This window comes from Myripristis murdjan, chromosome 16 (genome assembly GCF_902150065.1).
Source record: "Myripristis murdjan chromosome 16, fMyrMur1.1, whole genome shotgun sequence".
Classification (NCBI taxonomy): Eukaryota; Metazoa; Chordata; class Actinopteri; order Holocentriformes; family Holocentridae; genus Myripristis; species Myripristis murdjan.
In genome coordinates this window covers 34220175-34245491 of record NC_043995.1, presented here as the reverse complement: position 1 = coordinate 34245491, position 25317 = coordinate 34220175, and the positions used below count along the sequence as shown (strand labels likewise).

Below are 25317 nucleotides of genomic sequence, written 5' to 3'. Positions count from 1 at the left end.
ATGCACACGGTCACTGCTGCTGTTTTCTTTTAAAATGCCAGGTTTGGTTTTTGTGAAGGAGTCGCTCTCATGTGTCGCTGCTCCCCGTCCAATCAGTGGCCTGCACGGCGTTTACGTCACGTTTCGGCTCGACTCAGCTCGACTCAGCTCGACTCAGCTCCCCGGCCGAGTAGGTACTAAAATAGTACCTGGTACCAGGTACCACCACCTGATGGATAAGCTTACAAACCGAGCCGAGTCGAGTCGAGTCGAGTCAAGCCGAGTAGGTGCTTGTGGGAAAGCGCCATAAGTTGCTTGATCACATGCTAAAAGGCAAATGACAAGGATTTATCTTCATAGTGCCTCAGTCGGCCTCCTGAGGTCCCTGCTGCTGGAATAATGTGGATCTCTGAGCTGCAGCAGAGGAGCTCAGCTTTCAGGCTGACTGCATGTTTTCTGCCTGTCAGTTTGTTGATGCAGGCATCAAGCCTGCAGAAAGCGGCGTTGCACTGACTCTCCCGCTCGTCAGAAGCATCTCAAACTGTCATGTGGTCGGTGGTCGGTCTGCATGTGGCCTTCCAGCCCGGCTGACGGGCAGATCATGTTCAGCTGCTGCAACAAGCTGCAGGAAGCCCAGAATCAGCCTCCTCACTGGTTAGCCAACTGCTTTCACACGCGGTGAAAACAGGCCAGTTCAGGGACCCGGTGAAAATCCGACAGGCTCAAACAAACACAAAGACATGGAGACGGCCGTCCCTCTGTCCAGCGGGGGGAGGGGTGTTTGGGGGAGGGTTGTCTCCGAGCTCAGAGGAGCATCAGCCTCCAGCAGAAGTTCAGTCAGAGGAGGCTGAGGTCAGGATCTGGATCCAGGACACAGAGTCTGGCAGATCTGGGAAACATTTGGCTGCTGGGGAAACTTCCAGGGAAATTCATCAGAAAAACATGTTGGGGGGTGTGTGTGTGTGTGTGTGTGTGTGTGTGTGTGTGTGTGTGTGTGTGTGTGTGTGTGTGTGTGAGAGAGAGAGATTGTGTGTGTGTGTGTGTGCGTGTGTGTGTGTGAGAGAGAGAGATTGTGTGTGTGTGTGTGTGTGTGTGTGTGTGTGTGTGTGTGTGTGTGTGTGAGAGAGATTGTGTGTGTGTGTGTGTGTGTGTGTGTGTGTGTGTGTGTGTGTTCCTGGATGCCCCAATCACACTTTGGTTTTGTGTTAAATGTTCCAAAACATCAGTGAACTGGATTATTTCTGTGTGTGAACATGTAGATGAACACATGAACATGAGATGTAGATAAACATAAAAACATAAAACATAACACAACAGGCTCAACTCAGGTGTGTTTTCCAGTTTCCACGTGGCTCAGGTGTCATGTCTTCGTGCAGCGCCCCCTTGTGGAAACAGCAGAGTGTCTCCTGTCCCTCTGAGCTCCATGTTGCTCTGAAAATGAGCTGACCTCAGAGCAGTGTTGCTGCGCTGCTGAAAGTGACTGAGCAGCAAACAGCAGATCTGAGGTCAGTGCTGCAGGTCTCTCTGCTGTCTGAAGCTCATCATCAGACAGTGATGGTGGCCTCCATAGGGGGCGCCGGCGAGCGTCCGCTCTGCTTGTCCCACACACAGGGCAGGGACGCTGCTTCACCTCAGGGAGCTCAGATCAGTGTTAATTTCGTCAGACGAGACTTGACGAAATATATTCGTCAACGATGTTTTTTTTCATGACGAAAACGAGACGAAGACGAGACGAAATCAATCCCCTTAAACACTGACTGTGACGAAATGAACACACATTTTTTCGTCATAGACTTTTAAATTACAATCCAAAAAGTGCATTCATTGGATGCGCGTTAGTTTTTCTCCTCCTGCGCTGCTGTGTGCTCATGCCAGGATGTGTGTGTGTGTGTGTGTGTGTGTGTGTGTGCGTGTGTGTGCGTGTGCGTGTGCGTGTGTGTGTGTGTGTGAGTGTGTGTGTGTGTGTGTGTGTGTGTGTGACTGAGAAGCACACACCCACCGGCGCTGTCTGAAGCTTAGCGCGGTGAGAACAAAGTAAAACAGCAGCGCACTGACATAGATTGTGTAACAAAGTGAAGAGGTGCCACTCCGCTCTATTTTCACTGGCTAACAGCAGCACACTGGCTTAGCTTGTCTATTCAGAGAAGAGGTATCACTTATTTTTCAATCTATGTTATCACAGGCATCCTACTGCTCATTCATTGGTCGCTGAATTGTCAGGTCTGTTTGATAAGCAATTTACATTTTTAAAACAATAATAATAATTTAACATATTGTTAAATTAAAAAAACAAAAACAACATGATGCAGGTCAAAGACTAAAAAAAGACTATTGACTAAAACTAGACTAAAACACTTTGGATTTTCTTGGACTAAAACTAGACTAAAATGCCAAGACTTTTCATCAACTAAAATGTGATTAAAAAAAAGAATACAAGTTGACTAAATATGACTAAAACTAATAAGGGCATTTGACACAAGACTAAGACTAAAACTAAACTGAAAAATAGCCGACGAAATTAACACTGGCTCAGATGGAGTCCTGCTGTCGCCGTAGATGATCTGCTCGGGAGCTTTCACTCCGTCTCCTTCCTTCTTACCTGGAGAATCCTCCATTAGAACAGCAGCCCACCAAGGTGTGACACACCTGGCTGTTAAAGGGAGTTCAAACAGACTCAGAGAGATAAAGTAGAGCCATGAGAGTGTGTTCTCTGTCTAAACGGCTTCCTGTTGTCTCTGCAGGGAGACAGAGGGGTCAGAAGTCAGCCTGGACCCAGAGGAGTGGTGGGCCTGCCTGGACCTCAGGTCAGTACCTTGTTTATTCCCACGTTGACACTCAGGTGTCCTCAGCGAGCAGAAGCAGCTCCACTCAGCACAACACAGGATTCATATCCACTGACTGATTCTGGCCATCTGTGCCGTGAACACCCTGACCCCCAAGTCACACTGTTTAACTGTTTCTTAACTATTTAACTATTTAACTGAATTATCCACGTATTCCTGATTTGTATATGTCACTTGACACTTGTATGTTTTTATTTCAGAAAAATTGGGGTTGAATGTTTAAATGTTCTCAGCTGGAATGCCAAACATGAGACACTGACAGTCACAAACTGTCCAGGCCGACATGCTGCCTTCCCGTGCCCCTGCTGAATAAATACTGATGCATTGTCATCATTTCTGGTCTGATATTCAGTTTTAAAACGCTCCAGAGGTCAGCATTATTTTCAACAATGTGCTAATGAACAAGAGAGAGTGTTTGCAAATTTGCGGTTGTCATATGTGACGCCTTAATCACAGCGTGTCTTACGTCTTGGCAGCCGCTTACAGCTGAAGTCTGGAAGTGCAGTGACTCTGGTTTGAATTATGAGGAATGAGTCAGAAACTGTTTTTCAGTCATAACTCATCTGACAGGATTTGTGAATTGGTAACACAGAGTCAGAGAGTCAGCGCCACACTGCAGCTCGTGTTGGCAGCTGCCATCATGTTTTTAACCACAACAACAAAAAGCTGGTTCTGATTAGCACTTTATTTATTTATTTTTTTTTGCAATGGTTCTTGAGTCCAATCCACATGGTTTGGCCTGCCCTCCACTTATCTTATTTATGATGCATGCATGTAGTTTGTTAATGTTGTCAGAACAGATCAGCTTCAGTCAGTCATCAGGCCACAAGACCTCAGGAGGTCCAGGCTTCATTCCTCAAAACGAGTCTGGGGAATAAGCGGTGTCCAGTGTACTCAGGTAACATGAGTTTGAAACACTTTATTCACAGTATAGAGGAAATAAAACTACACAGTAGGTATGTGGCACAGCAGTCTGAGCAGAGAAACCAAAGCAGAGGAGCTGAGCAGCATCGAGTCTGGAGCTCAGCTGCAGAGTCCGGCTGAGACATTTGAACCAAATCCAGAGCACCTTACAGGATTTTAGCGCTGAGCAAGAAACATTTTGACAGCACGTGCTGTTCAACCCTCACAGCGACAACACGAGGTCAAGTCTTCGTCTGTCCGAGGAGAAACATGGAAACAGGAGGAGAGAGCGCAGATGGCTTGAACTGAAATATTTACATCCAATTATTAACAACTCTGTAATAAGCAAAGTAAGAGGTTTCTATGATATGATAAATGAAGGATTCATGATAAAGTAGCTCTACAAACTGTCCGTCAGCAGTAAAGTGACAGCCAGCAGGCTGGGGTCAGTTTATCAAAGCTGCTGTCAGAAAATCAAAAGGTCGACATGAAAGCAGATTTTTTGCAGAGAAAAGATGGAAAGAGCAGCTTTTATTTCCTTCTGGCAGGTAAAAGTCAAACCTGCCTGCTGTGTGTTTGCTGCATGTGTCTCTTCTAATTCTACATTCTGTGTTATTGTCATGAGTTAACATGCAGCTGCTCACTGATTGGTCAGATCCAAATTGATTGATTTGAAATAATAAATAATAAAGATGAAGGTGTCAGATGTGAGGAGAGGAGGCCCGCCGCCTGACGTGTGTTCATTTCTCTGTGATTTTTCATAAGAAGAAATTAAATCAGGCTGCATGTTGAATGCTCCTTAGCAGTCAGACGTCAGCGGTAGATGAGTGTGTTGGTGGAACTGGACTGAACTGGTCTGAACTGGTCTGAACTGGTCTGACTGGTCTGAACTGGTCTGAACTGGTCTGAGCTGGTCTGAACTGGTCTGAGCTGGTCTGAACTGGTCTGAACTGGTCTGACTGGTCTGAACTGGTCTGAACTGGTCTGAGCTGGTCTGACTGGTCTGAACTGGTCTGAGCTGGTCTGAACTGGTCTGACTGGTCTGAACTGGTCTGGCTCTGCTGGTTTTGCTGCAGGGAGCTCCAGGATCAGCTGGGAGCAAAGGATCCACCGGACGACGCGGCGCTAACGGACAGAAGGTGTGTGACATCACTTCCTGTGTCACGCCTCCATGACCCAACACACACGTCAACAGCTGATTAAATCAGATTAAGCGAGCACAGAACTAGACTACATCAGATTAAACTAGATTAGACCTGACCAGACTAGACAAACTGGCACTGGGATTAGATGAGAAGTTTAGATTTGACCATCAGATTAAACTGAGCCAAATTGATTGGATTATTTTCCATTAGATTAGATCATAACAGATTAGATTTTATATTAGATTAATTTTAGATTCAGTTGGATTCAACTGGAACACATGGATTAAATTAGAAAAACAAGGTGACAGGATAACATACAGAAAAATATCATATCAGTTTGATAGAGCAAACAGCTCCTGATGATGATGATGATGATGATGATGATGATGATGATGATGACGATGATGATGATAATGATGATGACGATGATGATGATGATGATGATGATGATGATGACGACGATGATGATGATGATGATGATGATGGTGTTCTTGTTGAAGGGTCAACCTGGAGATCCAGGTGTTCAGGGAATTCCAGGGCCACTGGGAGCCAGAGGCATGCCGGTACGGAGCTGTGTGTGTGTGTGTGTGTGTGTGTGTGTGGGTGTGTGGGTGTGTGGGTGTGTGGGTGTGTGTCTGTGTGTGTGTGTGTGTGTGTGTGTGTGTGTGTGTGGGTGTGTGGGTGTGTGTCTGTGTGTGTGTGTGTGTGTGTGTCTGTGTGTGTGTGTGTGTGTGTGGGTGTGTGTGTGTGTGTGTGTGTGTGTGTGTAATTTCTCTCTGTGCTGTGATCCAGGGGCAGGACGGCAGAGACGGATACGGACCTGCTGGGTCCAAAGGTGCCAAGGTAGGAACCAGCTCCAATGAATTAAAACTACATTTCCCATCAGCCCCGCTGCTTCCTGAGCTCTGTTTGCTCTGGAGGAACAGCGCCCTCTATCGGTAAGAAAGGCTGATCTGGTCCAGTAACAGCATGAAGTGATGAAGCCGCTTGGATACGAGGCCAAACGTCTTCAGGACATAAAACTCAGTCCAGTCGACCTGATGCGGTTTCCCTGAGAAGCCGATGACCTGGACCAATGAGAACATGCGCAGACATACCAGAGCTGTGATTGGCTAGGCCATGTGTGTTTGAAAAGGGGCGGCACCCGGTTGGCACTGAGGCGGGAAGCTTCCTGGAGGTGATTGGCTGTCTGAGCCGCACCAAGTTGGATTTGAACAAATGGGATTGCGGCACCAGGAGTTTTTTCTCTGTGTGTTTAGTTTGGCTCCGCCCCCTCAGTGTATGATAATGATTTGATGATGATGATGATGATGATGATGATGATGAAGAAAGGGTTGCACGAGCTGCAGTCTTTTATTTGATGGAACAGTTGCTCGTTCACTGAGAGTTTGTCTCTGCACAGGGGGATCCTGGCTTCCCGGGCTATCCTGGCTCTCAGGTGAGTTCACTCGTGTTCCTCTGATCTCCGACTTTCAACAAACCACATCACATGTTCCTGTTTCAGGAGGCAGAAAGGTCAGAGGTCACAGCAGACAGATGATCCTCCTGACATCACAGACGTGAGCGGCTTAGAGACGAGCAGGGAGAAGAAACGAGAGATAAAGAGCGAGGTGGCTCTTATCTCCAATGTACAAAATATTTGACAGCAACAAAACCCGAGTCCCTCCCTCGGAGGCTTTCACAAGAATTTACAGCCGAGAAGAAACGAGCCGTCGCTTTTGTGGTTTTTCAGAGCGCGACTACAAATCTGCTGGGAGCAGGCATTAATATCTGTGTGGCGGCTGCTTCCTGTCGGTCACGTCAGTCTGACGCTCATTTAGTCGGCGGAGCCGAGTCGACTCCCATGGGAACGACTGAGGGACGGCTTCAAAATAAGAGACCGACATTTTAGGCTTTTTAGGTCACTGTGTTGCATTGAATGTGACTGCATACTGAGAATAATAAATAACTGATACTACATTTATCTACATACTCATATCTGTTCAAATGAGATGAGAGACAGTGTGCAAACAGCAGAAGTTTGTCTGTCTGATCAGAAAATGATGAACTCTTCAAACTAAAGCTGTTTTCTTTTCTCTCAATGTCCAAAGATAACACAGAGGAAAAAGATTAAACAAACAAAAAAAATATGTGTCGCCATACACATAGCTGTTAATGTAACTGTGAGAAACGCTGCAGAGTTTCCTGCTGATGTTTATTCTGGCTCTGTTTCGGGTGCGCAGGGTGAGGCCGGAGAGCCGGGAACCAAAGGATTTCCAGGCCGCAAAGGAAACGTCGGCCGAGGGGTGAGTGACACCCCGCCTGAGTATTTTTATTCATCATTACTTTGGAAACTGACAGTATTGACTTGTTTTGTTGATTTGACGGACGCAGGGGAACACAGGCCGGCCGGGAGAACCCGGCGTGCCCGGAGACTCTGGACTGCCGGGACACAGGGTGAGTGCACGATGGAGGGTTTGTTGGAGGAGGGGGCGTTTTTATTTCTGTGACCTTCATTTGAGTGAAAGGCCAATTGGTTTCAACATGTCATTTTAAAGAGATATACTGAGATATGGCAAACAAATCAGAGCTGCATATGAAAGATACTACCTGAACACATACCCTGAAGCCCAACACACACTGGAGGTCTGTGGCTGCCGGCCCGGCTCCGTCACAGAGACGATTAAACCTTCCAGCAGCTCGGGAGCGGTCGGATTCACACAGCCCATCATGTGGAACTGGAATTAAAAAACACAAAGCAGAGAGGTTGGATGAAAAGTTAGTTTGTGGTGGATCTTCCTCCACCTCCAGTGGTGTGAGGAGACTGAAGGATAAATGTGTTCAGAGGTTACAGCGCCACCATCTGACTTCTGAGTTTTTTCATATAAAGATGTGTGTTGATTTGGACGTACGGAGGTGAAACCTCTCTTCCAGCCGGTGAAGCGGTGCGACTCTTTTTGCTGCTGTCCAAACAGCAGAAGTGGACTTGGACTGGGTCTGAATGCCCTGTAGCGCCCTCTGCAGGCCAGGAGCTCAGAGACATAAAGTAGAGCCCCTTGTCTCAGTTTGGGTCAGAAACAGTCACTAAAAGGCCATTTCACCCAAAACGCTGGCGTGCTCCTTAAACAGCGTACAGAACCAACCAGGCCTGGGACCATGAGCCGATGTGTGATGCCGTTAAACACCGACTGGGAGTGGTGACACATAGGATAGGATAGAAATTTATTTATCTGAAACAGGGACGATGCACAAATAAACATTAATCTTGTAGGACAAGAAAAGATGTCTTGGGCCAGGTTATAGCAGCAGTTGCTAATTTCCACCTGTAGTCCCTGGGCAGGTATGACAGTATAAAAATTAACAATTCTAAAAAGAGATTTAACAGGACTAGAAATGAGATGGTGGCCACAGTAGATAAAACGCAGAAGCAAAAGAAACAGATAAACAAGGAACAAGAGTGCCAACAGCCCATCACCCCCCACCCACCCACCAGCACACGCACTCAAACACAAGCACAAATAGAGTACAATCCAACCCTCAAGAAACCACATTCATACACACACACACACACACACACACACACACACACACATATACTCACATATATCTCACAGATGTGTGCAAACTTGCTTACTAAATAACCAGCTCTTTGATTGGCATGAGAATGTGTGTGGATTTGTACATAAGATACACTACCAGTCAAAAGTTTGGACACACCTTCTCATTTAATGTTTTTTCTTAATTTTCATGACTATTTACATTGTAGATTCTCACTGAAGGTATCAAAACTATGATTGAACACATATGGAATCATGTAGTAAAAAAAGTGTGAAATAACTTAAAACATGTTTTATGTTTTAGATTCTTAAAAATAGCCACCCTTTGCTTTGATTACTGATTTGCACACTCTTGGCATTCTCTCGATGAGCTTCAAGAGGTAGTCACCTGAAATGGTTTTCCAACAGTCTTGAAAGAGTTCCCAGAGATGCTGAGCACTTGTTGGTCCTTTTGCCTTCACTCTGCGGTCCAGCTCATCCCAAACCATCTGGATTGGGTTTAGGTCAGGTGACTGTGGAGGCCAGGTCATCTGGTGCAGCACTCCATCACTCTCCTTCGAATAGCCCTTACACAGCCTGGAGGTGTGTTTGGGGTCATTGTCCAGTTGAAAAATAAATGATGGTCCAAATAAACGCAAACCGGATGGGATGGCATGTTGACTTCAATTTTGAATAAATCCCCAGCAGTGTCACCAGCAAAGCACCTCCACATCATCACATCTCCTCCTCCATGCTTCATGGTGGGAACCATGCATATAGAGACCATCCGTTCACCTTTTCTGTGTCCCACAAAGACACGATGGGTGAAACCAAAGATCTCAAATTTGGACTAATCAGACCAAAGCACAGATTTCCAATTTGTTTGGGCCAAGAAACACAAAGAATGGACATTCTTTGTGTTTCTTGGCCTAAACAAATCTCTTCTGCTTGTTGCTATTCCTTAATAGTGGTTTCTTAGCAGCTGTTTGACCATAAAGGCCTGATTGGTGCAGTCTCCTCTGCACAACTGATGTAGAGATGTGTCTGCCACTAGAACTCTGTGTGCCATTTTTATGGGCTCTAATCTGAGCTGCTGTTAACTTGCCATTTCTGAGGCTGGTGACTCGGATGAACTTGTCCTCAGAAGCAGAGGTGACTCTTGGTCTTCCTTTCCTGGGGCGGTCCTCGTGAGCCAGTTTCGTCGTAGTGCTTGATGGTTTTTGCGACTGCACTTGGGGACACATTCAAAGTTTTTGCAATTTTCCAAATTGACTGACCTTCAGTTCTTAAAGTAATGTTGGACTGTCGTTTCTCTTTAGTTAGCTGATTGGTTCCTGCCATAATATGAATTCTAACAGTTGTAAAAAAGGGCTGTCAGCTGTGTACCAACCTGACTTCTGCACAAAACAACTGATGGTCCCAACGCCATTAAGAAGGCAAGAAATTCCACAAATGAACCCTGACAAGGCACATCTGTGAAGTGAAAACCATTTCAGGTGACTACATCATGAAGCTCATTGAGAGAAGGCCAAGGGTTTGCAGCACTGTCAACAAAGCAAAGCGTGGCTACTTTGAGGAATGTAAAATATAAAACATATTTAGAGTTATTTAACTTTTTTTTTTCTTTGCTTCATAATTCCATGTATCTTGCTTCATATATTTGATGTCTTCAGTATGTATCTACAATGTAGAAAGTAGTGAAAATAAAGAAAAAACATTGAATGAGAAGGTGTGTCCAAACTTTTGACTGGTAGTGTATATTCTGCGGGAAGGACATTCCACTGCCTCATGGCCACACATGAGAAGGAAGAACTCCCAAATTGAGTTCTGCGTTGTGGGATGCTACACTCACCCCTCGTAATTCTTGGAGTTGCTCGCACAGTTTTTTCGGAGCAGAGTATTACAAACTTTTTCAGAGGGGGAGCAGTAGCACTGTGAATGATTTTGTGTATTAGAGATACATTTGAGTGTTTTCTTCAGTTTTCAAAGTTAAGGCCATATTTAGCAAGTACATGACAATGATGGTAATGACATGTTTTTTTGTCATGAATCTTGAGGCTGCTTTTGTACAATGATTCTAGGGGTTACGCAACTGTTTACATGCTTGAGACCAAGATGTAATACAGTACAGGAGGTGGGGGATGATCATTGCATTTAAGTATGTACTTGATGCCTCAATGGTTAGAGAGTTTCTTATATATCTAAAATTTGCTCAATTACATTTCAATGTATTTCTCAGCTTTTTGACATGGCCTTTAAAGCTGAGTGTTGGATCTAGAGTTACCCTGAGATATTTAAATTGCTCTACATGTTTTATTTTTTGCCCATTTACTAAAATCTCAGGATATGTTTTAAGTTTACACCTATTAGTAAAGAACAAGGCCACTTCTGTTGCACTTTTCCCATGGGTATATAAAACAGTGTCATCAGCATACATAATCATATTTATGCCACTACAGACAGAGGGCAAGTCATTACTATATAAACAGAAAAGCAGTGGCCCTAAAATTGACCCCTGTGGGACTCCCAGCGTAGATGCTAGGGATGTAGACAATATCCCATTTACTTGCACAGTCTGTTTTTTTCACTGCCATTTTAAACCAAAGGCAGTGATAAAAAACACATGCCTGAAAATATCAGTACACATGACCTGATGGTGATGATGGTGATGATGATAATTATGATGATGATGGTGATGATGATGATGATGATGCTGTTGATGATGATGATGATGATGATGGTGACTGAATGACAGGCTTGTGGTTGCTCTCCTCTGCCTTCAGGGTCCCAGAGGTCCTCCAGGAGTCAGAGCCATGACTGTAAGTTCATTTCAAACTTTTTAAACTTTGAAACTTCCAGCGCTGCCCAATCAGATTTTTTTCACGACATCCAGACCTCATGTTTGTCTTGTCTCAGGAATGCCAGCTGATCACCTACATCAGAGACAACTGTGGTGAGTGTCAGCGACACACACTCAAAAAATCAGTCAATTGGCTTTAGTCAAGTAGCAGTTTATTATTTTAATGAACTCAGAAGTCAAACTCAGTGACTGGATGGTAAACAACCACCCACAGCTGAAAGTCACAAGGCAGACAACAACAAACTATCAAGGATATTTTCAGAGGAACAATTTAGCATCACTTCAAATCTACGTGTTAAAAAGTTTATCTTTTGCCCCATTCCTGATCAAACTGGGTTCTTGTCACTCGAGTTCAAAGCGCTCATGCCACAAAAAACACTGAATTTTATGAATCAGTTTTTGTGAAAGTATACTGTCCTGTATCGTCCAGTAATCCCAGCTCATCTCTCATGATGTTCTTCTCTCCCCCACAGCATGCTCCTTTGGTAAGTACACTCATGTTGTCTTTCTCATTCATGAGAACCTGTTAGTTTGAGGGAACCAGATGACAGGAGAACCATCTTGTCTTTCTCTGCAGTCTGGCTGACCGACTAATGAAATAATGGAAACTAAATGAAAAAATTTTTTTTCTCAACTGAAATAAAAATAAAAACGAGGCTTTACAAAAAATGATCACTAACAGAAACTGTATTGTGGGGTTATATAATTAACTAAAACAAATTGTCTTAAAGTTTTCATCTGTCAGTTTATTTGGTTGTTTGTCTTTCCTCAGTGAGGACATTTTTGAAAACGGTTTGATGTTTTTACTTTCACAAACCTTTTTGTCCCTGACAAAAAAAACCATATAATAAAAAAGACTAAAAATAACACTGAAGCTCATAAAAACTAAACTTAAACTAAGCATTTTTAAGAAAAAAAAAAACAAAAAAAAAAACTAAATCAAACCAGCAGCTTGTCCTCTTGCAAAGCGCTTTGGTCAGCTTGAGCTGTGTTTAAATGTGCTTTATAAATAAATGTTACTCACTTACCTAGTCACTGTAAGATCACCAGAACTGACAGGTTTCATTCTCTTGGCAACATGGATGTTGTCACCAAATTTCATGGTGATCCATCAGATGAATGTGGAGATGTTACCCCCGATTTATCACCAAAATGCACTTTGATATTATAATATAGTCCTAAGTCCTACAGTCCTTCACTAAATATTTGATTCACAAGTATTTTGACCACCTATAATATTTTAAAGAGTCATTGTAAAGAAAAGGCAAATCAGTGTCAAGCTTCTTTTTTAACTCACTGTGTAAGAAAGCTGTACTTTGACTCCTTAGCAAAATTTGGAATGTTAATAAACTTTACTTATATATCAATTTTGTAGAGAAAGTTCTTTACCGAATCATTAGAAGGGTGTGCAGAGGAAAGAAGAAACAGCATGAGGTGAGCACAGGGGAAAAAAACAGCAATATTTAAAGCAGTGCAAGGCAATGGGGAGGGGAGTAAATAAACAGAATAAAATATGACACTATCCAACAGCCGGTTCATAAAAGTGCTGAGCAGTGATTTAAAAGGTGATTTGGCCGGCGTTAGCTCCTCGGCTGGGGCCTGAGTGTGAGCAGCAGGAGTGTGTTGCTGCTGTGAAACATGGTGTGTATGAAGGTTTGGTTACTCTCCTTCCTCGGCTGTAGATCGGATGGCGTGTCCGGCCTATCCCACCGAGCTGGTGTTTGGTCTGGACATGTCCGAGGACGTGACCCCGGCCGCCTTTGAGAGGATGCGCTCCGCCCTCCTCTCCCTGCTGGAGGACATCGCCATCGCCGAGAGCAACTGTCCGACCGGCGCCCGCGTGGCCGTGGTGGGTTACAGTGCCCACACCAAGTACCTGATCCGTTTCCAGGACTACCGCCGCAAGAAGCAGCTGATCGACGCCGTGAAGAACGTTGCCCTGGAGCGCACGGCCAGCCGGCGCCACCTGGGGGCGGCCATGCGCTACGTGGGCCACAATATCTTCAAGCGTGTCCGGCAAGGGGTGAGGATGAGGAAGGTGGCCGTCTTCTTCTCCAGCGGGCCGTCCCAGGACTCATCTGACATCGTCACCGCGGTGATGGAGTACCGGGCCTCCAACATCGTCCCGGTGGTCGTCTCTCTGCAGAGCAGCCCTGCCATCCGGCAGGTATTTGAGGTGGGTGTGGTTTCACCTGCACAGGTAACTGATGGCATGTAATTTACACTTAGGCACTCCCTCTCAGGCATTCTGCATCCAAACCAGATGTTGTAGTCTCCAGAAATAAAGTTTGAACGTCCAGTCAGCAGTTATCATTCCTGCCTGGCTCTATTGCCAACAACATTTTCTTCTCCAGATCTCAAATCCAGATGAATATTTATTATTATTATTATTATTTTTAGTAAATTCTTACTATAATCACTGCGCTGCATCAGAGCTGAAGACATTATCCAGTACAATCAAAACAGCAGGAGGAGGTTTCCTCCGCTGAACCCATTTCTTCATTCCAGCTCCTTGTGCACTCATTCTCCCTTTTTAGCTCAGATTAGATTAATGTCTCTTGCCTGAAGTTTTCAGTGCTGAGATTCAAGTTGCACTTGAATAAAGTTACTTGGGTCATAAACTACGTCATGATCTCAGATAACAGTCAAATGAAAGATGATGAAGCACTGAGACAAATGATGCTTGGATTGTGTAGAAGGGGGTGCAGCTTGGAAAACAAGCAAGGCTTTTTGTGGATTTTAAATTGTGTCACCAACTGTCCACAAGCCAGAGGAAATCCCTCTGAGAATTATTCAGAGAGCTTTGTACCTCTGGCAGGCAGAGACTGAACTGAGAAATGATGACAGCTGTTTTGTCTCAGGCTGATGACACGGGGAACTCCATCTTCACGGTGCTGGGGAGGTCGCAGAACCTGGCTGCTGAGCTGAGTAGGGTCCAGCACTGCGCCATCTGCTACGGTAAGCAGCGAGGCTCAGTCAAGGCACACACACATCTAACAAGAAACAGCAAGTTTGGTGCTGCTACTGTCAGCATCTGGTCCTGTTCAAGATGGACGGCTTGCATTGGCACAGTGATTGGACTGGTTTCCAGATATGTTGTATCTTATGACTACTTAGTATTCAGATTACAACTCAGATTACAACAAAAAAACATGCAACTATTGCGTTCCTCTTTAACCATAGACTTTATATGTGGTGCCAGTTAAGGGCAGTCAGTCCAGGAGCATTTGAAGCCCCTGAGCAGGATGTTGGAGGATGATGCTGCTGTGTTTCTGCAGACCCCTGCAGGCCTCTGCAGGAGTGTGCCGGCGTCCAGGAGGTCCCGAGACCCCAGGCGGTTGATGTGGACTTGGCCATGGTGGTGGACGGCTCCAGGGAGATCCAGGCCGACCAGTACGCCGGTGTCCAGCAGCTGCTGGGCTCCGTGGTGGAGCAGCTGGCCGTGAGCCCGCAGCCCCGCCGGGCTGACGGCCAGGCCCGGGTGGCCATCGTGCAGCAGAGCGGCCAGCTATACGGGGGGGCATCGACGGCCGGCCCGGCGGCCAAGCTGGAGTTCGGCCTGCAGGGCTACCAGGATCAGGGGCTGATGAAGAGGCACCTGGTGCAGAGCATGCAGCAGCAGGGCGGCCCCTCGGCACTGGGACACACGCTGGAGTTTGCACTCAGGGAGGTGCTGCTCAAGGCCAACAGGCCCAGGAGGAACAAGCTGCTGCTGGTCGTGGTGGGCGCCGAGACGGCCCACTGGGACCGGGCCAAGCTGCACTACATCTCCCAGAAGGCCAAGTGCCAGGGGGTGGCGCTGTTCGTGGTGGCCGTGGGAGAGCACTATAATCGGACAGAGGTGGAGGAGCTGGCCAGCCTGCCCGTCCAGCAGCATCTGATCCATGTTGGTCATCTGAAGCCGGAGGAGCAGGGCTACGCCCAGCGCTTCCTCAGGGTCTTCCTCAACGTCCTCAACAGTAAGAGACACACAGGGGAGACAGTTTCAGGGCGTTTTCACACCTGCCTCATTTAGGCTGATTGAATCCAGCTCTGGACTGCAGGTGTGAAAACGCCCTCAGATTAGACGTGATCATAATCATGCAAGATTTGAACGTTAGAGTTTTGTGTGTAAATGTTGGAAGTGACATGGTGTTGACTTGGATCTGTCTCAGGGGGAATGAACACGTACCCACCCGCCTCTCTCAAACGAACCTGCGACCAGCTGGAGAGCCAGCAGGGACAAGGACAGGAAGTGTTTTTGGACGGGTAACAGAACAGTCACTGTTTTTACATGCACTTCAGTAATCTGGTGATTTACCTCAATAATGATAATAATGATGATGATAAAAGTGATGATTATAACAGCTGAACAAACTGGCTGCTATTATACTCACTGGATGTTGAATCATGTGCTTGTGATGTCAAGTAATGTACGTGTGTGTGTGTGTGTGTGTGTGTGTGTGTGTACAGGCAGGGCGAGGCGGAGCTGATGGCGGAGGAGGAAGAGGAGGAGTTTCAGGAGCAGACAGGAGCGGCGACGCAGGCCGGCCAGCTGGACGTCATCGATACTTTGTCCAGAGGAGATGCACAGAGTGTCCCCTCACGACCTAACCTGATCGGTAGTGCGCACACACACACACACACACACACACACACACACACACACACACACACACACACAATACAGCATTTTGGGTGCAGCTGTGCCCCAGCTTTGCTCAGGACGTCCCGCTCCTGCCTGATTGCATCTGCGCTGTTTTCTAACTTCTCTGTTTTAATTTTTTAATGTGAGTTTCATCACACTGCACATGAACTAACCCTACATGTGAGATACGTGTGTGTGCATGAGTCGTGCTGTAGCTCCGGCATGTTTCCTCCTCCAGCAGAGCTTCTCACGTCTCACACCTGCACCGGCTCTAGCTCTGTGACAGAGTGTGTGCTGTGTTAGATCACAGAGGTGTGTTGGCACACAGGTGCTACAGATGGGATAAAACACTAACTTAAACCTTTACTCCCAAAAAGTCAATAAACAAAAAGAATTGCCTCCATTAAACAGATTTATTAAATCTATTATGTCAACTTCCCACTTTATACAACTTGAAATGTCCCTTAAAAAACTCCATGAGAAACTGAAAAATCCTTTCCATCACAATCCACATGCAAAAAAATCCCTCTTCAAAATGCAAAAATGGAACTCCAAGACATCAGTGCATTTAGCAAAAAGCTGTTGTTGTTTTTCCTCTCATTTTGTAGTTTTGTCAGGTCATGGAAACTTTTCTTCCAGTTATAAAAAAGATATCCGTGGATATCCTATAAGGAGTAATAAAAACTAAAATATAATAAAATATATCTGCAGACCTTTCAGCTGTGAACCTTTGAATAGACTATATTTATAATGAAATAGATCTGCAAAATATCTATAGCATAAAGGTGCATGCTGTTAATGTATAATTAATTATAATTAATTAAAATGAATATTTCTTAGTGTTATTATTATGTTGACAAGATGATGGATACAAGGCAGCAGCTCACACACTTCAGCCACTAAACATCCTGCTTCAGGCACGATCCTGCAAGAAGCTCCAAGCTCGTCAGGAAGATTTTATGTCCTGTGTCCCACAACAGTAATAATATCACATATTATATAATTATATAACAACTAATATAACAATAATAATACTTTAAAAAGCCAGAGGAAACCTCACAGTGTGCACACACAGCTCTGCAGTCTGAGGCGATCACACTGAGGCTGTCAAATCATCGCTGGCAAAACAGATACAACACACATACTAACAGCTGCTTATTAATCACACAGTCTGACCTGTTTGATGATGATGATGATGATGGCTTCATCCAGCGGTGAGGTGATGTGTTGTGACAGTTAGCTAACTGTGTGTCTGCGCTCAGACCAGCTGGTTTTCTGTTGGCCTGTAGTTTCTGAGGCTCTGACTGAACTGGGAACAGTGGGAACAGTGGGAACAGTGTACTGGGGCTCAGCCACACTCAGCAGGCTGTGGAAGCTGCGTTTTCCACCACAGAGTCGCCTCTCATATCCGCCGCTGGAAGCGTCCTGGTTGCCGCGGGAATTTCCTTTGCCCTGTTTGGATCAGCTGATCGGCCGCGGCGGCGCTGACAGTTTGCAGTGTGTGTGTGTGTGTGTGTGTGTGTGTGTCGCTGCCTGTTTTTGTCTGGCCCCCCCTGTTGGCACAGCGGAGCGTCATCGGCGTAAATGATTCATCATGTTTGAGGTTCTCCTGGTGGAACCTGCTCTTGTGCAGCAGACCCCCCAAACAGCAGAGCTGCTGCTGCCTCTGCTGTACCAGCCATGCTACCACAAACTAGCTTAGCTTAGCTTAGCTTAGCTTAGCGTGCCTCCCAGTGTTTTTCTTTCAGGGTGGGAGGGGCAGTCAGCTCGCTGCCTGTTGCGTTGTGTTGGCAGCCATACTGGATCAGCAGCTTCATACGTGTCGCTCCACCCCTCGTTAGCAGGTGGCCAGGTTTTGCTGACATGTTTATCAGATTGTGATGGTTTGGATTTTGTCAGATTGCGCAGCTGTGATTTTGACAAGCAAAAGGGTCATTCCATGTCATTTACACAAATTTTCAGGACATCCCACGCACTTGAGTCTCAAAAAATTGTGAATTTTTCACCAGTTGTTTCTTATTTATCCAACAGGCACACTGTAAAATTTTAGTTTGCTCGGATGGATACTTTTTGACATATGGCCAATTTAGTGAGGGGGGTATGTGTCGATTTTGGTGCGATTTTCGCGCGTCTTTATTATTTTTCCTTCATTTTCAGGTGTCAGTATCTCAAGAACTACACTAAAATTGCACCACTAAAATTGCACCAAAATCACCACATACCCCCCTCACTAAATTGGCCGTATCTCAAAAAGTATCCATCCGAGCAAACAACAACATTTTACAGTGTGCCTATTGGATAAATAAGGAACAACTGGTGAAAATTTCAGAATTTGAGACCCAAGAGCGTTGGCCATTTGTTGAAATGACATAGAATGAGTCAAAAGATTTCCTGTGAGCTGTGCTGCAGAAGGCTGGTGTGATGAGGCACACCGCTCCACCTGCCAGAGTGATCGCTGCCAAATGCGGATTATTTAATGCTAAGAAGACGCAGTTTCTCCTTTGGCTTGGAGCCTGAATCCTCCTCAAAGATCTGAGAAGCTCCGCCAGGAGGAGGATGAGTGTGCGCTGTTGTAAATGTGTGTGTTCTGCTTTCAGTGCAGTGTGAGCTGGATGCAGACTCTGGTTCGCAGTGTGCAGACTATGTCCAGTGCTGGTTCTTTGACAAAGCCATTGGTGCATGCTCTCCCTTCTGGTACGGCGGCTGTGGCGGCAATGCCAACCGCTTTAACACGGAGCATGAGTGTTTCCAGACGTGTCGAGGCCGTTGTAAGTCCTTCTTACACACCGGGCCAGATGCACAAACCACTTTTTCCCCTTAATATTAATTTGAAAGTATGATTGCATATTAGTGCCACTGTAGAGAAAAAAATGATGGACCCATATTCTGAGCGGTGATGTCACAAAAACTGAAACTTCAGTACCACGTCGATGCCAGCAGCCCAAAAACATGACCGCACCCGCTTTCTATGGCAACGCAGGCATCAAATGTATTTATTCGGATGTAGTATTTATTCAGCTTGAGCCCTCAGCGGGCCGTAACATATTCTTATGGAACTGAAGGGGGCAGTATACGCACGATTTACGCTCGTTCAGGTGTGGGCAAAGAAGAGACAAACACACCTGAGCCTCGGCTCGTCCAGCAGAAACACAGGCAGAGGCGGGGATGGAAGGATTTTCATCAGGGGACTGTGATAAATTCACAAAAACAAAATATGCAAACGATGCCATCGAAGTTTCCCGTTAAGAAGCTGTTTCTTTTTCTAATTATGTATAAGCCTGTTTATTATTTCCATATTTCTGTCATGTCTCTGCTGGACACTGCAGGTGGAATTCTGTGCAATCTAAGAAGTTGTAATTTAAGCACAGATGACTTATTGTTTGTTTTCAGTACTTGAATGTTCAACAGATTTTAATAAAGCAGTGCATGTTGAAGTAAATAGGATTTTTTCTTTTTTTTCTCCGTGGTATGGAAGCGGGTATGGAGAACAGTGGAACAGTCTCTGGTGCTGCTGGTATCGACCACTGACTTTCTGCTATTGTGACAACCCTCACCATGAGAGAAAAACGTGGATATTCTCTGAGGTTCAAGTGGTCTATTTATTGAGATTAACTCACAAATTTATGAGAAAAAACTCCTTAGATTATAAAGTTACAAATTTATGTGGAAAAAACTGGGAAAATAGTTTTCCTTATCGCTGCAAGTACAGTGGTGGAAAAAAGTTTTCGGACACCCCATGCATTTGTGAAATATTGCATTAAGAATCACTCTTAGGTCTTCAAGTGCAATTTCTTTTAGTCCAGTCACAGCCAAAACACTAAACAAAACCTAAAAAAGCCATTAAAAACTTCAAATTGATTGGTTCCATAAAAATACATAAGAAATTTTGAGTATTGGGTCATTTTGGTACCAGTGATGAAGGTCGTTCTTTTTATTAAAAGACAAAATTTTTGTTGCCAAGCTTCGTGTCTATATAAAGCCAGCACATTTGAAAGTTCTTCAGACACAAAAATGGCTAAAACAAGGAACCTAACGCAGGAAACACGCCTGAAGATAAAGATTCTCAGCCAGGAAGGGTCCAGCTTCCGCCAGATAGCCAGGAAGTGCAGATGCAGTCCTTCAGCAGTAAGATACACTCTGCAGAAATACAGACGAACCAACAGCTTGGAAGACAAACCAAGATCTGGGCGTCTGAGGGTTTCTTCAGCAAGAAATGACCGCATCCTGATCCGCATGTACAGGCAAAACCACCGAATGACATCACAGGAGCTTCAGCAGCAGTGGTCAAACCAAACTGGTGTCCAGTGTTCCACCCGCACTGCACGTGGCCGACTTTTAGATCATGGCTTAAGGTCCTACAAGGCTATCAAGAACCCCTGATCAATGAGAGACAGAGGCTAGCCCGGCATCGTCGGCCCAGGCACACAAGAACTGGACAGCCAGGAACTGGAAGAAGATTCTGTGGTCAGATGAGTCCAGTTTCCAGCTTTATCTTCCTCCTGCTAACGTGAGGGTACGCAGAAGGCCAGGCGAAGCATTATCTCCAGCATGTACAGTACCTACGGTCAAGCATGGTGGAGGCAGTATCATGGTTTGGGGACCATGAGTGCTGCTGGTGTTGGTCATCTCACTGTCTGTGATGGCACATTGAACTCTGCCAAATATTGTACCGTTCTCTAAAACCCACATGCTCCCTTCTGCGCGTGCACTGTTCCGTCGAGGTAAAAACGGGATGTTTCAGCAAGATAATGCCCCTCGCCACACATCCAAGGCCAGCAGAGCTTGGCTGCAGGAGCACAGTATCCAGGTCTTAGAGTGGCCAGCTCAATCCCCGGACATGAGCCCCATTGAAAATCTGTGGTGGATTATCAAAAGGTCTGTTTCAAAGCGTAAACCAAAGAATTTAGAAGAATTAAAAGCAGTAATTCAAGAAGAATGGGACAAGATCCCTCAGCAGTGTGAAAGGCTCGTGGGGAACATGCCAGCCAGGATTAGAGCTCTACTACGTGCCAATGGCAGGGCTACTAAATATTAATTTGATGATGTGATGGTTTATTTATTTTTTGTTCAGTTTTAAACACATTGTCTATTATTTGTTGACTTTGATACCGACAATGTTGAGAACTGGCATATTTAAACTGTCAAGAATTTAGTTTTGTTAGTTTTTCTTGTAAACAATAAACAAAAAAATATAATTTGTATTTGTTTGTATCTGTCTAATGCAGCCACACCTTTTGAAACACAAAAAAGATTTTTCCACAAATACTTCATGATAATATTTGAGATTGTGTAAAATTTTAAGGGTGTCCGAAAACTTTTTTCCACCACTGTACAATTTGCTGAGGTCATCGGCTGCAGGCTTGACGCACGGCGAGCGACACTCTGATTACATATTGATTACATATTGATTCTATATTGCTGATGAAATGTGTGACTTGTGGCTGGTTGTGTGCTTTGACAGATCCGAGCTCCGTGCTGAGAACCGAGCCGAGCGACGTCCTGTCCACAGGTGAGGGCCGGCAGCCGGCAGCAGGGCTGAGCCATGCAGCCATATCTCATTAATAATCATTTATTTCTTTTTGGCCAACTTGCAAATCACTTTTTTTCTCCAATTTTGGACTTAATCCAAGTGAATTTACTCAGGTTTCATTTCGCTAGACATTTACATGATCCCAAACTATGTGTGTGATGTGAGTGATTGTTCTACCATTATTTCCAGCAGTGGTTCTCAAATGGGGGTACACGTCCCCTTAGGGGAGTACATGAGAATTTTTTAAAATGTTAATTCAAAAATAATAAATAATAAAAAAAATATCAGTCATGCACAATTCCTAAAATAATGAGCCTGTGCTACAACAAGTTCAATAAAAAATGTAAATGTAAGTTTAATAAAGCATGTTTTATTTTCTGTATTGCCTCCAGGGTTCCCGAAGTCTCGTTTCTATTTTTATTTCAGTTAAATAACGTGTTTTGTATTTGTGATTTTGTTGTATTTTTGTGTCCGTGCAGACGCCTGCTTCCTCCGTCAGGATGCCGGCGGCTGCCAGAACTACACCATGATGTGGTACTTTGACACCGTGCAGAGCGAATGTTCTCGCTTCTGGTACGGCGGCTGCGGCGGCAACGGCAACCGGTTCCCGACGCAGGAGGAGTGCGAGCACCTCTGTGTGACCAAGAGCCGATGAAGACAAGGAGGAGGAAGCGGAGCGCTGACAAAGACATCGTCCCGGGCGGAGCGACGCACCATCAGAAGCCTCTGGAGACATCCTAGGCTCCTGCTGGTTTAGAGGCAGTTGGGGAGACGCCAGCTGCCTCTGGATCAGCTCTGAGGGCCAAGAGTCTGCAGCTTTTCACTGGAAACAGCAAACCCTGCAGCCGCCGGTCTGACCCAGGAAACCAGCGGCTCAATCCGGTTTTTGTCTGCAGTGAAAAACGAGACGCTTGGGCCTCGATGGCGTTAAGACTGAAAACACACCACATGTATCAGGAAAACACAAGTTGCCTTAGAAAATATATGCAACACCAAGGCTGTGACAGCGCATCAGGGCCGCTGTAGAGAGAGAGAAAAAATGATGAAGCTGGGGGGTAATATTCTGAGAAAAAAACTCAGAATTTCCAAGATTAAATTGGAAAATTTATGAGACAAACTCAGTGTGTTCTTTTCTCCTGAATAGGCTGATGGGAAGATCAGCAGCATTTACTTCTTACTAAATGAGAGCAGAAGAAAAACTACTTTTTCCTTGTAAATTTACAACATCAACCTCAGAAATTCAGAGTTTTTCTCTCTGAATATTAACAACAACCCCTTTTCTTCCCCGCAGTGGCCCTGATGCGCCGTCGTACCGAGGCAGATCTCCTGTGTGATATTGAAGTGAAAAGCCTTTATTCAGCGGCCCTGTTGTTGCGTTTGGGCCCCTGATCAGACCGGCCCCTGAATAAAGATTTATTAAAGGTTTATTAACACTTTGATCACAGGGAACAGCTGCTATAGTATTTTTTCTTGAATATTCATGTGTTATTTTATTCCTCAGCCACAGAGTACCTTCATTCTTGTTTAGCACCCACTGGAGTTGGAGTAGGTTTTTTTTTTTCATTGATGTTTTCCTTCAGAAAATGATTGACTGTTTACCTGTCCACTGTTCCACATGGACCCGGCCGGCGACACAGGAAACGTCTTGTTCCAGGTTCCTTCAGCGAATCAGAAGCATCAGGTGCTAAGTTGTGAAGTCAGAGGCCAGATGTATAAAAGATGAGCACTAATAAAAGTTTTGTACTCACAGAGGTGGAAAGGCGGCGTCACTGTCATTGTGTTCATGTTAATGAGCTCCACATCCACACCTCGTCAGCCCCGACAAGTAACCATAGACATGCTTGTTGAAATGACTCTCTCTTGTCCTGTTTAGCCTTTTTTTACTTCAACTATCTCCCTGCATGGCAAGCAAACAGAACCTGAAGGTCTCGATAAATCAGACAGTTCAGAAAATGTTCATCATTTCTCTTCTTCGGCGTTTAGTGTATTTATGATCACGGGCTGTGGTCGAGGTCTGTGCCTGCGGTGTCTGTGTCTGAGCTGGTGTCTGTCTGCAGCCCTGCCATCAGACCTGCAGCTGCTGCTGAGGCCAGCCTCACATGCAGCCTGCATGCCAACTTCACTTCTGTGCAGCCCAGCTGTTTTCTGTGGCTTTCTCTGGATCAAGCATCAAATGAAAGTCCTGACGTAGGTTTGCATCACGACTTGACATGTAAACGACACACCAACAGTAAAACCTCAGGGGACTGTGATAAATTCACAAAAACAAATCTGAAACCTGGAAATGATTGCATGAACGTTGCATTTTGAAAAGCCAGACTGACAGATAGTCAATCTCTCGTCATTCTGTGAAAGATTAAACTCATGTGGCTGTCAGCTTCACAGCGACGTGGTGTGACGGTGGTTTGTGGAGACGGGACAGGTGATTGTTCTAATTTTAGTTTTCAATAGTAGCAGAGTTTGCCGTCCAACAAGTCTGAAAACAAAATAATGTTTCCATGTGCGGTGCGTTTTTCTCCCGTCGCCTCCCTCTCACAGAGCCGTTGACATGTTGAGTCCAGCCCGAGCCAAGATGGCGGGGAGCGAGCAAGTCTGACGAGGAACAGCAAACAGCAGGCAGGCCGTGCAGCGTCGGGGCACAGCGACATGCCGTCCGGCTGAGCTTCAGATCAGGGAGCAGGACTCAAAGCTTCGAGTTTCTTGATCAGATCCGTTTCTTCTGCAGAGAAGTTAATTGGTTTACTGCAGGTTACGCCCAAAACAGCCAGGACTAATGAAGAGACTCAGTCCAGCCTTTAGAGCCAGGAGCAGCTCAGCCTTTTGTCCAGCGTTCAGACAGCAGCAGCTCTGCTCATTTCATTTCAAATAGGAACATGGAACAAAGCCATGGAAACACACACACACACACACACACTGCACCAGTCAACAGTCTTATTTGTTCCATACAGTCCAGCAGCCACTGAATGGAAATGATTTATGATAAAACAGTAAAGGATCAAAAACTAGAGAAAAGTAAAGCCCCTTTAACTTCTTCGTCCACTGCAGCCGTGCTCGATCGTATGAAAAGTTCAAGGCTTTTTAGTTGAGATGAGTCCAGGTTCCACACACACACACACACACACACACACACACACATCACTTGTTTGCCTGCAGTGCCGCCTGCAGGTCGTCGCTCTGCCAGCTGTGGAGGCGTGGGCTCACTTCGCTGGGCGGGGCAATGAACCCGCCGGCTTCATGGTAAAAAAAAAAAAAAAAGCAATGAATAAATAAATCTTTGGAATTGCAGCCAGGCTGTGTGTCTTCCTGCTCGCATGGCTCTGCACTTTGGATGTGCTTTGGATCTCTGACTTCAGCTACACTCATGTTATTGAAGTTATTTTCAGAACTTTAAGAACTACAGAAACTCTGAACAAACTGCAGGGTTTCACTGTTTGGATTTAAAGGGGCATTCAGTTTATTTATTGTCCTCCAATGACATGTGTAATTCAGGTGTAATTCAGAGATGTCTGACATATGGCCTGGGGGCCGAATCCGGCCCCTGAGCATATCTCATCCGGCCCCCCCAGAATGCTGTGGAGGCAATGAGGAAAAAAACAAAAAACATATTTTGAAATCATAATATAATTTTTCAGAGTGATGAACTGTTTACAATGAATGAGAATTAGGGTTAGAATTACACTACTCACAAAAAGTTAGGGATATTCGGCTTTCGGGTGAAATTTCAGGATGAACCTAAAATGCATTATAACCTTTACAAGTGAACTTAATGTGACCTTCTGTAAACTTTTGAATGCACATGTCCAACTGTCAGTGTTGGGCAAGCTACATGGAAAATGTAGTGAGCTAAGCTACATTAACATGAACCAACTTCATTCCAAGTCATTGCTATCTTAGTGATCAATAAAACTGTCAGTC

General features: G+C 45.2%; 1 protein-coding gene across 1 annotated transcript in view; it reads left to right on the top strand.

Moving 5' to 3' along the window:
* LOC115373871 (collagen alpha-6(VI) chain-like) overlaps positions 1-23066 on the top strand; it is a 73426-nt gene extending 50360 nt beyond the window's left edge. Inside the window, exons 25-42 of the mRNA XM_030072484.1 lie at positions 2721-2783; positions 4802-4864; positions 5371-5433; positions 5663-5713; positions 6273-6308; positions 7093-7155; positions 7244-7306; positions 11169-11204; positions 11302-11338; positions 11719-11730; positions 12928-13421; positions 14107-14203; positions 14524-15204; positions 15400-15493; positions 15698-15846; positions 18470-18640; positions 21334-21381; positions 21882-23066. Of these exons, the coding sequence (XP_029928344.1) occupies positions 2721-2783; positions 4802-4864; positions 5371-5433; positions 5663-5713; positions 6273-6308; positions 7093-7155; positions 7244-7306; positions 11169-11204; positions 11302-11338; positions 11719-11730; positions 12928-13421; positions 14107-14203; positions 14524-15204; positions 15400-15493; positions 15698-15846; positions 18470-18640; positions 21334-21381; positions 21882-22057 (2397 nt within the window). The 3' untranslated portion in view covers positions 22058-23066. The remainder of the gene's footprint in view (positions 1-2720; positions 2784-4801; positions 4865-5370; positions 5434-5662; positions 5714-6272; positions 6309-7092; positions 7156-7243; positions 7307-11168; positions 11205-11301; positions 11339-11718; positions 11731-12927; positions 13422-14106; positions 14204-14523; positions 15205-15399; positions 15494-15697; positions 15847-18469; positions 18641-21333; positions 21382-21881) is intronic.
* The last annotated feature ends 2251 nt before the right edge of the window (positions 23067-25317 follow it).